Here is a 12,950-nt window from a genome sequence, read left to right as displayed (position 1 = left end):
CACAGTGTCTGCCACTGTAACCACAGTGGCAGACACTGTGGTAACAGTGGCAGACACTGTTACCACAGTGTCTGCCACTGTAACCACAGTGGCAGACACTGTGGTAACAGTGGCAGACACTGTGGTATGTCCTGGGGATAGACAGAGAAGACCTCAACTAGACATCTTGAAGGGTTACTTGTGGACCTACTACAATAATGAGAATGAATAAGATGAGTTTCTCTTAACTTCAGCACTTGAAGCTCTGATCTCAGGTTCACCCAGATTCAGTGGTCTTTTAGCTGAAACAGTATTAAATCCCAGGTTCAACTAGCTTTTAGTGCACGACTAGCATGAGCATTTTTCATGGTGATGGAATGAACCGACTGATTTCACACAAGGTCAAAGTTTTTCCATGCAAGACATTAATTGTAGATCAGGTGGTCATGTCTTTGACTCTGTCTGGGCGGTAGCACAGAGCACCTTTATCTGGTAGCAATGGTAACCCTCTGATTTCTGCGCATGGTAATTTTTTCTTGCTGGTTTTTATGGCTAGTTAGGAATATATATCGTTATGCAGAGGCAAGATTATGCCGTCAGATCAAAATGTCAGACATTTGTAAAAATTTCCAATAAAATTCTTCTGCTCTGCCATTCATTAATATCAATACCTTGTAAACACACAAAATTACTGACAATGTTGTATTATAATGAAGTGTTTCCTTGCTAGTTGTACAGCTTGTCGCTCTTCAGTTATTGAACAGTCTGCTATAGAGCTGACAATAAAATTATTATCTTTTATTGTATTTTAGAAAAAAACTAAAAGAGAGATACAGATTTTAAGGAGAAAATAACCCAAATCTTTATACAGTATTAAAAGCTGAACAGATCACTAAGTTCAATATATAATGTTGAAGAGGAACTGTAACATATTTTACCATGTTTAAAAACAATCACGACAAAACAAACTCTCTACAAGTTCACCTATACCACAGACTGAGCTCTGCCCTGCAGTTGTCTCCAGTGTTCCATTTATGGAAACTGTCATGCTGTCATTGAAGCTGTAGAAATATCTAACCAGCAGCAAATAATTTGTTACATTATTAGTACATGTTACCAAAGATAATACTGTTTAGCTATTGCTGTAAAGTTATTCTCCTTTTAATTCCCTCACTTACTCATCAATTTATAGTATAACACTGCATTCTGATTCTTTCTTGGTACTATAAGAGTGTCTCCTTTTACACACAAGTCAAGCACTTCAGAGACAGCTCTCTTCTCTGTATCCATCAGTTTACCAACATGATTACCTGAGAGAACAGATAAACTACAATGCAAAAAAGCGTCGGAGGTTTTGCAAAAGTGGAGTTCACTAAAAATTTTATACTTATCTTAAAGAACTTTATGTTTAGAATAAGATACAATTTACAGTAAAACTGTATCTGCATTGATGCTCGAGATATTGCTTAAATACTAGCGATTTATCAATTTTTCAAAACTTCGTTTGAAATACATCGCTTTGGTACATCTATCACAACAGAATATAACAATAAAGTAAAGTGTTTAGTCAGTGAAGGTAAAGTCATGTAACAAGTTCTACCTGTTAAATAGACTATTAGTAAGACTATATATAATATAAGAATCATATCAGTCAGTGAAGATCAAGTAGTGTAACAGGTTCTATAAGTAGTATAATATTATATTACATGATAACAGTAGAACTTACTACATACCAGTATCAGCGTGTAGTATGTGTATCTCTGTATGGTCAGACTCTATAGGTGTCACCAATATGTACTTTTTTGTATAGCAGGTTACTCCACCAGGCTTAGTCACAGCTGTAGAAGTCCACACCACCTCCCCTGTTTCTATATTCACTCTGAACACTGTTGATGTGTTATCAGAAGATACCACAACAGATTCTTGGTCAGGAGCACAGAGAGCCATAGCTTTCAATTCACCATCTTGTGGACAAGGTATGTGTTTAATAACCTGTCCATCTAGTGAATAGACTGAGATACGTTTGTTAGACCTATCAGGGACTACTACCTTTTCTCCAGTAACAACTAGTTTATTAATATAAGTACATTTATCAGGATGAACCCAGCTGGTGATTTGTGTAGCTGTCATATCAGTTATAATAACTTTGAATGGATATGCCAGGATATACAGTTTTTCCTCATAAACACAGAGTCCATTAATGGCAAGTACTCCTTCTATAGATGGAAGAGAAGAAACTGAACTGTCATAGTCATTTATCTTATACACATTTTTCTCTTTACCACCTACATATGTGACTCCATCAGAGTGACAGACTGAATGGCACTCTACTACATTATCAACTACATTATTGAACATAAGGGATGTCGGAGGAAATAGTTGGCAGACAGGTATATCGACAGCATCCACCATCTTCAACTCTATTTCTCTTGCTTCAGCTGTAGAAATATAAAGACAGCTGAACAGAGACCAATATTATAATAACATAAGCACATATATACTTCACCGTGAACTTTAACCTGAGTTGTAATGTAAATACGTCAAGTTCACAATTGGTTAGTGACGCAGAAACTTTAGTACACATCTGACTACTAATATTATAACTTTAAACCATAACTGCCGCGTACAACTTTTATAATATTTTTAGGTAAATCAGACACATTGATTCCGATTTTGTACTCAAAATAAAAATCCGTAAACTAACTTTCAAAGTCATGGAGGCTTTTTTAAAGAGTTTCAATATTCGTCTCAAAAACAACACAATCGGCATAACAAGCCCCGCCCATAAATGTGTGACGTAGCCTAGCTTTTTAGGAACAGAAGTTAGGGATGTTCATTCCGATTTAGAATGATAGAGATGAGTGTCTAAAACCCATTACTATCTAAATTCAGTCAGCAAAATCTTCTCAGTTTTTATGAAAGGTAGATAAACCATTTAAAATTGCTCGTAGCTTGTTACAGGATGTTTAATAGGCTGAACGTCAAGAAAAATTAGCTCAAAAAAAGTGCGATTTAATTACAAGCTAGCATTGTTATCGCGCTTTTTTGAGCTCATTTTTAAATATGCAATGTTAAGTAGCTTATCTTCCTTTCAAAAAAGACTGAGAATATTTTGAAGGCTGAATTTAGATAATAATGGGTTCTAAGACACCCATCTCTATCATTCTAAATCAGACTAAACATCCCTAACTTCCGTTCCCGTTCCTAAGAAGCTAGGTTACATCGAATATTTATGGGCGGAGCTTTTTGTGTCGATTGTGTTGTTTTCGAGACCGATATTAAAACGCTGTAAAAAGCCTTCATTACTTTGAAAGTAGGTGCATGAATCAATATTTATTTTGAGTACAAAATCGGAATCAGGGTGTCTGATTTACCTAGAAAATACGATAAAAGATGTATGTGGCAGTTATGGTTTAAATACTATTCTATAATGTTGAGTTTGCCCTGCATTGCTACATGTAAAGAGAGCTAAAATTACAGGTCCATAGTCTAATTTCCTACATGTTCTCAGACATATTTATGGAAGGAAAACTTATCAAATTATCAATAGTAATAAACTGAAAATTTCTGAAGTGGAAACATTTCAACAAAACTACAGGTCAATAAGTTATTTTCCTCAGTGGTCTCAGACATATTTATCAGGCAAATTTATCAAATATGCAATAGTAATAAACTGAAAATTCATCCATATTAATTATTTTATACATTCACCAGGAGAGATTACATACAATAGATGCTATTATAACGTAAACCTATAAAGTAAATTCCACATAACGCAAAGAATTTATGTAGTTTTTACTTTGTACTAAGTAAAAGATTTCATGTAATGTAAATTATCAAGCTGGCGCAAGCTGTCAAACTTGATTTGAATAATAAGAATCTTGTAATTAGCCTTAATAATATTTCTTTCTTTCTTGCCGCATTTGGAAGAGAAAAACCACATAACCCCTCGATTATATATGATTGTACACTAGTATGATTAATAAAGTTTTGCTTCCTAACAAGTACCAAAATTATGAGAGGAGCAGATTAATATCTATGTCTGAGAAGGTAGAGGTGGAACGAGACACGAGACGTCTCGAGTATCGACCTGTCTCGTCTCGTATCGGTCTCGTCTCGACTTAACTATTGCCAAACTCGAGACAGGAAATAGAACTAAAGCGCCTGCGCACGGTTGTTAAAACATGGCTTCTTGCGGTAGCAACAACTCCATATATTGTAATGGATTGCGGGCAACTGCCTTTAAAGTTATACCCGGTCCATTACTACCTGTTGCTACTGATTATGTTGGCCACTGAGTCTAATCATGTAGTCCGGACAACGGCCCTGTTATTTTTTAGTTCGGTTCTGTGTCCTTAAAACAGATACCGGGTCGTATCTAATTACTCTTCGGATAATCCAATTTAATAAATTAGACTTTTGCGGGTAAAATGTCTGTATTTTATCGTATAGTGTCTAAACACCAACTGCCCTTCATAAAATTCGGGCCTCTTTTACGTATATACTACCAATCGCGGGTAAAACTTGCCCGGACACAGAGAAACGAACGAAAGGCCGTGTCGACCATAGTCCGTGTTCGGTTAACAATGACGTTTTGTTAGCTCAATATAAGAATATACATGTGCATGTATACAGTAATTAATATAATTTCATGAGTACAATTTAAATATAATTCACATACTACAGCTAATGCACAAACAAAACTTAACATTAATGAAACGATAAGAATGAAAGTGTTATCGTGTGTTCTTTTAGTTGCGGTATTTCTTTGTAGAGCGACGGCTATCGGTTTCATTACACATTACATTAAAAAGTAAGAACTATTCAATAGATGGTAAAAATATACATGTACAAAGCAATATGTTTATAATAATTATGATCAATCAAGCTCAAAATTCTTAGAATATATAACTTCGGTATTTTAGAGCTGTTTGTGTCACTTTTGTTTACAAAAACTACATGCATATCACTATTAAAATGTTGTATTTAAATCGTTTACACCAGAAGTGTAAACGAATGATAAATGAATCACTAGAGTGGCCTAAAACTTCCTATTCATGATGAACTCTAATGAACTACTAAGATACCTTGGGTGGAGAGAGCTTTCTGATTGGTCAGTTTAAAGGAAGGCAGGTCTTCGTCAATAAACCTCTGGATGTCATTGGCTGTAGTAGCATAACGTTCTGCTAAGTCAACCTAATCAATAGTCATATAATATGGTAAGTTATGTACTAGAGTCATACATAAATTATTGTAGTAGAGAATCTGAAAGGAAGTCATAAGATAATATGAAACTATATATTAAAGATAATAGTTAGATGAATCATCGGACAATCTAGAAAAAACTGTTATTACAGCTATTTGATTGAATGGCTCAAAGAAAAACTTTACTTTAAAGCCAATTACATAAAAACACAGAATCATAGCTATAGAGTCCCTAGCTAGTACTGATATCCAATATGGCAACTATCAAGGGACATCATATTCCATAAGCTATCTCTAAGTTAGTGACATATTAGTAGATGTAAACACTTCATATATAGTGAAGATAGAATAAGTTCTATATTGACATCAAATATAAATAATTACACAATATGCTTATTACTAACATATTGTAGACTGTCTCCTAGTCAGTCACACCATCTGTACTAGACTATCTATAGCAAGTCTGCAAATCAGTGGAAAGATAACTCTCATTACCTGGTTGTGCATCCTTGAACCTGGTGTTTTGCATAAGTAGTAGAGTATTAATCTCCGTCATTCTCACTCCAACTTCTCTCTCCATAAATTTCACCAACTGTTCTTTTGACCTCCTCCTGTTTTCTAGAAGGTCTTTTTCAAGGTCATCATATTTGTTACGTAACTCGGCAAGCTGGAGAGAAGTTTAATGAAACTATTAATAATACGGGAATTCAAACACAATTCACCAATCAGAATATCAGAAGTCAATAACACCTGGCGATTATGCCCTAATGGCGGCAATAAATTTGGACGCCACATGTGCCAGCGGATGTGGAGTGGAGGCTGTGCTGTCCCAAGTACAGGAGGGGTGCGAGAGGGTCATTGCCTACTACAGCAAAACCCTCATCCCCTCGGAACGCAATTACTGCGTCAATCGACGAGAATTGCTTGCGGTAGTCAAGGCAGTTAAGCACTTTCGGCCTTTTCTGTATGGTCAGGAGTTTTTCCTACGGATGGACCACGCTTCATTCCGATGGCTATGTAGGAGGGAACCCTCAAACCAAGTAGCCCAGTGGCTCAAGATCCTGGTGGAGTTCCGCTACGTTCTGGAACATCGGTCAGGGACTCGCCACTGGAACGCAGATGGGCTGAGCAGGCAAACCTATGAGGACTGCCGGCAATGCGCGAACATTAAGCAGAGGGACGGGGGCCCCTCACAGAAGGAGTTGGCAAGGGAACAAGGGCCATTAGCCGCGTGGGTACCGACCAGTTGCCTGGATGGGTCCCCCGCTCTCGACAGGGCGGGATCGATCCTGGGCAACGTCGCATACCCCGGGAAGCTGGCCGGCAACTCACACGGGACTCTCGCCCCAACAGTGGCGGATTGAACCTGGCTGCCGGAGGTTCCTCCGAGGAGCTACCGGCCACACCAGGGATGACAGGACCGAAGGGCAAGCTGGCAAGGACACAGGCCACCGGACATCATGTATCGTGCCATCGCCACAAGAGAAGAGATGCCAGCGGAACACCTGTAAGTCGGAAGCAGAGAGCTGAGTATCCTGCATCACATGCGAGGCTTTCTACGCATACGACAGGACAGCGTACTTGAAGCACGCGTGGCCCCGCAGGGCCACGCCAGATTGAGGCGCCATCTGCCCCCCGGCCATGCAGGAGACCACGGTGTGCCAAACGCATACCCTGGCTTACTCTGGGGTGGGAAGAACGATAAGCTGCCTCCAGCTGACTTGGTACTGGCCTGGACTGACGTCCACAGTCAGTCGGCTCATCAAAAGTTGTGAGGCGTGCCAGGCCGCAAAGCATGGAGGGAAAAACACGGCCAGAGAGAAACGAAGGCTCTACGCCGGGAGGCCCTGGCAGAAGGTGGCCGTAGATTTGGTCAGGCCATTTCAGGCCACTCCAAGAGGAAATGAGTGAGTGCTGGTCCTCACTGACCACTTCACCCAATAGCAGGACGCGCCGGCACTGCCTGACGCCACGGCACCAATGGTCGCGAACACGCTGGACGAGCGGGTGTTCTGCTACCTGGGGCTTCCAGAGCAGATCCACACGAACCAGGGGGCGCAGTTCAAGAGCCAACTGATGGCCAAACTGTGCCAACTCTGGAACATGGAGAAGACACATACCACTCCTTACAACCCACAGGCCAATGAATCGTAGAACGGAATGCCGATGACTCTGAGATTTCTTGAGGGCATTACTCCTGGCCCAGGGACAGGATGAATGGGATCTGTTGCTTCCGCACCTGATGAGGGCATACCAAGGCACCCCCCACTCGGCAACTGGAGAAACAGTCAACATGCTGATGCTGGGACAGGAGCTGAGGTTGCCAGACCAACTGGAGAGTCACCCTCCACCGACCGAGTTTTTTCCTGCCCACAAGCACACCCTCAAGGTGCTGCAAAGGCTACAAACCGTACACGAGGCTCTACGACAGAGCCAGATAGAGGTGAGACAGGAGGACCGGGAGGAGCCACCGCTGTACGCCCCAGGCAACTGGGTATGGCTCATGAACAAATGCTGGAAACGGGGAGAAAATCTCAAGCTGTAGGCGAAGTTCGTGGGACCATACCAGGTCCTGAAGGCTTGGGGCAACCACACATATCTGGTGGAGCGACCGGGCCAGTCTTCTATCCAGAGCGAGGCAAGACTGAAGCCATACCATGCTTGCCCAGAAAGACTGGGACAAGCCCCGGCCACTCTGGAGCCAAGGAGGGGGTCTAACATGAAAGGGGCTCAACCCAGCAGGTCGGAGAGAGAGCCGGAGGAAGTCAGGAGTGACCCAGTGCCAATGATGCCCCCCCACTGTGGAAAATTGTTGATGGAGGCCACAAAAAAATGAGGACAGGAGACAACTCCCAAGGAAAACCCGACCGAACCGGAAAAAGGAGAGTGCCAAAGACCGAGTTCAGTAAAAATCAATCCGGTCCCACTAAGAGAAGAAGTTCCGGGAGAACCGGAATCAAACTCGGAGGAAGCCGGAGAAACTGCGAATCCAGAAATCCCATCAACTCCAGAAATCCCATCAGCTCCAGTCCGGCACAATCCGAGACCGGCCCAGCCCACTAGGAAGCCGGAATGGTACGGAGATGGGGTATGCTACTCCATGGAAGTGTCGGAAAACGGTCCGAAGGTCGAACAGGGAGGCAGTTAAACGGTCCTCACGGACGCGACCAAAGCTTTCCTTTTAAAACACTCGTTTTCTCTAGACGACGTTAGAGCACTCGAGAAGATGGACACTGAAGGTAACATCTCGCTACAGGATTTATTGACGTTGGTCACAACTAGCTTGAAAGAAGCTGAGGAAGCACTGGGTGCACTGGAGCCGGTAGGTGTGGCAGCACCTAAAAGAGATCAGGAATGGGAGGAGGAGACTGTCGAGGCCAGCACGGGCTGCCCCGGAGAAGCTGTCTCCGAAACAGAAGACAAGGACCTGGAAAGAACCTTGACAGGAGAGAAGGTCTGCCGAGTGACTACTATAAGCTCTCTCCCAAGGTCTAGATTGGAGACCGTGGTCACCAATGGAGGGGAGAGTGTTGTGGAATGTGATCCACTGAGAGCTGAGCCTAGGGCTGAGCCAAGCCGAGCCGGGCTGGGGTCAGTCAGGCAGAATAACGAGGTGAGAGTTAAGCCAGTCAGAGCCAAGCCGAGCCAAGTAGAGCCAAGCCAAACCCAAGCCGAGCCGGCCCAGCCAAGCAGAACGAGAGGGGGGCCTACCCGCTATATAAGCCTGAACATTTGTGCTAGAGAGCGGAGCTGTTCTGGGCCTGTTCATTGCCTCTTACTTAATCATTCTTGTACAACTTATGAACTAAGCAGAAAATATATGTATAAACTTATGCACCGAGTCTTGTACTAGTGGAGAAAAGTGAAGGTCACACAAAACCTTTACAATATAGCAGACTGAAGTCAGTCTATAACAACTGTGTTGGTTAAACCTATGACCGAATGGGCACAAATTTGAAAACCAAAAAGTACATTTCTCCTGCTACACATTCATCAATCAATTACACAGCGGCTTACCAATAATACTTAAGCACATACTAGCATGTTGATGTTGAACATAAGAGATAATAAAGCTTGGTAATAAAGAACATAAGCTTGTTGGTCAGATTTGTCATAAGTGCAGTTTTGAAGCATTATGGGAACCAGTTTCAAAATTCTCTAACGTCGTTTACAACAAGTACTGAACATATACAGGTAGCCATTGATGACATCAGAAGTCACTGAAGCAAGAGTAAGCAACTGTTACTGATAGAAATAGTGAATTCAATAAAGGTGATCCATTGTGGTGATTTACAGGAACTAACTAGCCTGGATTCCACAGTTATCATGCAAAACACTATAGATGCCAGTCCTGACCTGTTTATCTCTAGTACTGTGCAGTTGTTTAATCAGTTCCTCTGTCTTCTTCTCATAGTCAGAGTGTACTTTGGTACTATATTTGAGGAGAGCAGATAACTCCCCTTCTCTGATCTGAGCCTCGGCCTTCGCTTTGTCTCTTTTAACCTTTAGGAGTTTCACTAGTTCTTCCAGAGAGACTTGAGAATGAGCTGTATCTAAAATATCAACTTTTTGCTGCAGCAGATAAACAAATAAAATAATTACAAACAGCTGGTAATGTTGATATATTCACTTTGGCTTTGCAAAGCTCAGATGTGTATCTATGAGGATCAGGATCAGATCTAGAGAGTTTATCGCCATGTAAATTTGTGATCAGACAAACAGACAGATTTCATGACTTTTTATAGTATATTAGAACTAACTGCCCACTGAATGGGTGAAAATGTCAGAGGTCGACTAGAAATGATTAAATTAAATAAAAAACAGCCAATCAATGTGATAAATAGTAAATAAATGGACTCACCATTATCACACCCATTTTTATCAACTATACAAGTAGTGCAGAGAGCTCTACAGCAAGTTGAACACCCAGTTGTGATTGGTAAATCTTCGTGTCTTGAGCAGCTTCTATACTCCTCTATTTTAGGGACATCTCTATGTAGAGGGAAAAACTCCTCATGAAACTGACACAAAAAAAATGGATAAATTTATTAAACTACTACATATTCATGCTTTACATAAGCTTTAATGTGCTGCACCAGCCTATATTTAACCTTAAGTTAAAAGGACATTAATAACTTCTTATGATGCTGGTATGGTCAAAATAAAACTATTTAAAATAGTATATTATTATATTATAAAATTTGCCTTTACAGAAGCCTTTATGTGTTAAACAGGCCTTAGTTTAGCTTTATATTGAAACGTGTTTATGAAAATGAATAAAAATATTTTATTTATTTTTTAATAACTACCCAAATTTTTGAAGTCATTATCGCCATGTCTTTAATTCTATATACTGCTAGAATATAACATACACTAGATCAAGTTTATACTTGGAAAAAGTGACACTCACCTCTAGGTGTTTACGACACATCTTTCTATTACAGCTGCTGCAGTAACTAACTGCTACTTCTTCATTCACCTCTTTCTCTACACAACTATCACAAACTCTCTCTTTTTGACCGGCTGTACCAGGAAGTCTGGCTAATGTCACATCAAATACCTCTCTGAAACAATGTCTCAACTATATAGCAGTAGCATGTGAGATAATGTAAACCAGTTATATAGATCTACCAACAGCCACTGTAAAAGAACTAACTATATAGGAGTTGTATTTTCAGAGCTACTTCAGAAAGTCAAGATAACTGAATAATTGTTCATAGTTCACTTGTCACCAAAAATTCAAATTAGTAATCATAAATTACATTACCGAGGTAAAAATAATAAAGTTTTTTAGAACATATTTTATACTAATTTAAAAGTATGAACAAAAATTAAATAAGAAGTCGTAGAACAAGAAAAAAGCAAAGATAGATAACAAAAGTAAAGACTAGACGAATCTGCAGATATCACTTAAATGCACGCATATTAACTACAGTATGTTAGACACTATACTAGTCTATTAACTTACCTGCATGTACCACATTTGACTATTCTCCGAGTCTCAAAATCTCTCACCAAACAAGGGTAGCAATGAGTATGTTTACAAGGGAGTGACCTTGGGTCAATCAGCTGGTCATTTTGCTCCATACAGAAACCACATTCGATTGGTTCTTTTGGCTCCAAGCTTGCTCTTGCCATTGTATAGGATTGTTCTAGAGAGATAACTAATATTTTTATGTGTAAATAAATAGGTAGTTAAGAAGAGCGTAAAACAATGCAGCAATGTGCATTACAACACAAAATATGTAATTTTTGTAACAAACAGGGAGACCACAACAACAACTCCCCAATTCTCTATTTATTTTATGATGAAGCTTGCAGATGCAGTGTCTGCCTCATGAAAATTGTGTAACGATTGTCAAAAATGGTGTTAATTTAGAGCATTATTTTTTTAGATGTTCCTACTGTATTTTGAAAAAACTGCTAGGGTTATAATCTTGTTAGTTTGTTAGTTATTAATATTAATCTTGTTGTTTATCAAGTACACATAAGGCTTACACGTTGTTATCAAGTTATATGTAAGCAGTGGAACAGTGAAAACAAACACTGCATCTTAGGGATAATGTATCCTACAGAGTTGAAGCTGCTTTTGGAACAAATGTGAACAACTTATCATTTGTTTCGCAAGCATTTTTTGTGTTATTATCGAATTTTCTATAAATAGTCGTATGGTTGATATACATGTACATACCTGCCAACTCTCACGCATTGGGCGTGAGACTTACGCAATCACCCCAAAGAAAAAATGAAAATGCGTGAGATTTTTGCACCAATTTCCACAATTTTATATATACTACCATTGATACATCAATTGCCCCAAAACCAAATCTCACGCATTGCCCCACTCTTGGGTTGGCAGGCCTGTTGATATACAAACAACTTGTGCATTACTAGTTGTACCACATTCGTTTAAAGCAACAGACTCAGATACTGATATGATGATGCATTAACTATAAAATAAAAGCTATAAAATTAATTTGAAAGATCTTTTATTACTCACATTGGACTGTATATGAATATTCCCGTTCGGGTATTTCGTAATAAGTGGGCGTTACAAACACCTGCTCAGATATTTTGCTGACAGAAACGAAACTGCCAGCTCGTAGACCGAAAGGTAGAAATATCGCAGTTTTGATTCAAACCATGCATGGTCACAAAACCAAAACTCTGAAACTATGTAAAAATTATATCCGTATACTCGCCATCACGTTTCGTAAGTACCAAGCCGAAGTTCCGATCCGTCTTTGTAGAGGAGCGCATAAGTCGCCTAACTATTCATTGTGAAATCGTGTTTGGTAATAAAACTGATATCATGAAAGTATGGCGCCTTACAGTGCCTCGCGTTGCGTGTTCGCAACTCGAGTTGATCAACTCGAGTTGCACAACTCGAGTTGTGAACGCGCAACACGACTTTTCAAAAGTAAGGTGCAATATATTGGTATTACGGTAGAATAACCGTAGATCTGGTTATATTAACAATGGTATATCAATAGGCACCCGTTAGCTAATAGAAATTAAACTGTATGTACTGTAAAACTACAGCTAATAGCGAATTATTAGAATTATACTGTGCCGAGTTTGCAACTCGAGTTGTACAACTCGAGTTGTGCAACTCGAGTTGTACAACTCGAGTTATATTTACAAACTCGAGTTGTACAACTCGAGTTGTGCAACTCGAGTTGTACAACTCGAGTTGCAAACTCGGCACAGTATAATTCTAATAATTCGCTATTAGCTTTAGTTTTACAGTACATACATATAGTCTG

The 12,950-nt window shown here is 39.9% G+C and overlaps 1 protein-coding gene across 1 annotated transcript; it reads right to left on the bottom strand.

Moving 5' to 3' along the window:
• Positions 1 to 762: 762 nt before the first annotated feature.
• Positions 763 to 12,498, bottom strand: LOC137388129 (uncharacterized). The gene is made up of 10 exons (XM_068074641.1): positions 12,185 to 12,498; positions 11,153 to 11,336; positions 10,595 to 10,748; positions 10,046 to 10,205; positions 9,541 to 9,737; positions 5,680 to 5,851; positions 5,335 to 5,369; positions 5,067 to 5,175; positions 1,713 to 2,417; positions 763 to 1,289 (listed from the first exon to the last, which is right to left on the bottom strand). Exons 2-10 carry the CDS (start codon positions 11,320 to 11,322, stop codon positions 1,150 to 1,152), a joined length of 1,842 nt encoding a protein of 613 aa, XP_067930742.1. The 5' UTR covers positions 11,323 to 11,336; positions 12,185 to 12,498; the 3' UTR covers positions 763 to 1,149.
• Positions 12,499 to 12,950: the final 452 nt, after the last annotated feature.

Source organism: Watersipora subatra, chromosome 2 (assembly GCF_963576615.1).
Source record: "Watersipora subatra chromosome 2, tzWatSuba1.1, whole genome shotgun sequence".
Classification (NCBI taxonomy): domain Eukaryota; kingdom Metazoa; phylum Bryozoa; class Gymnolaemata; order Cheilostomatida; family Watersiporidae; genus Watersipora; species Watersipora subatra.
This window is presented reverse-complemented; position numbering and strand designations above follow the sequence as displayed.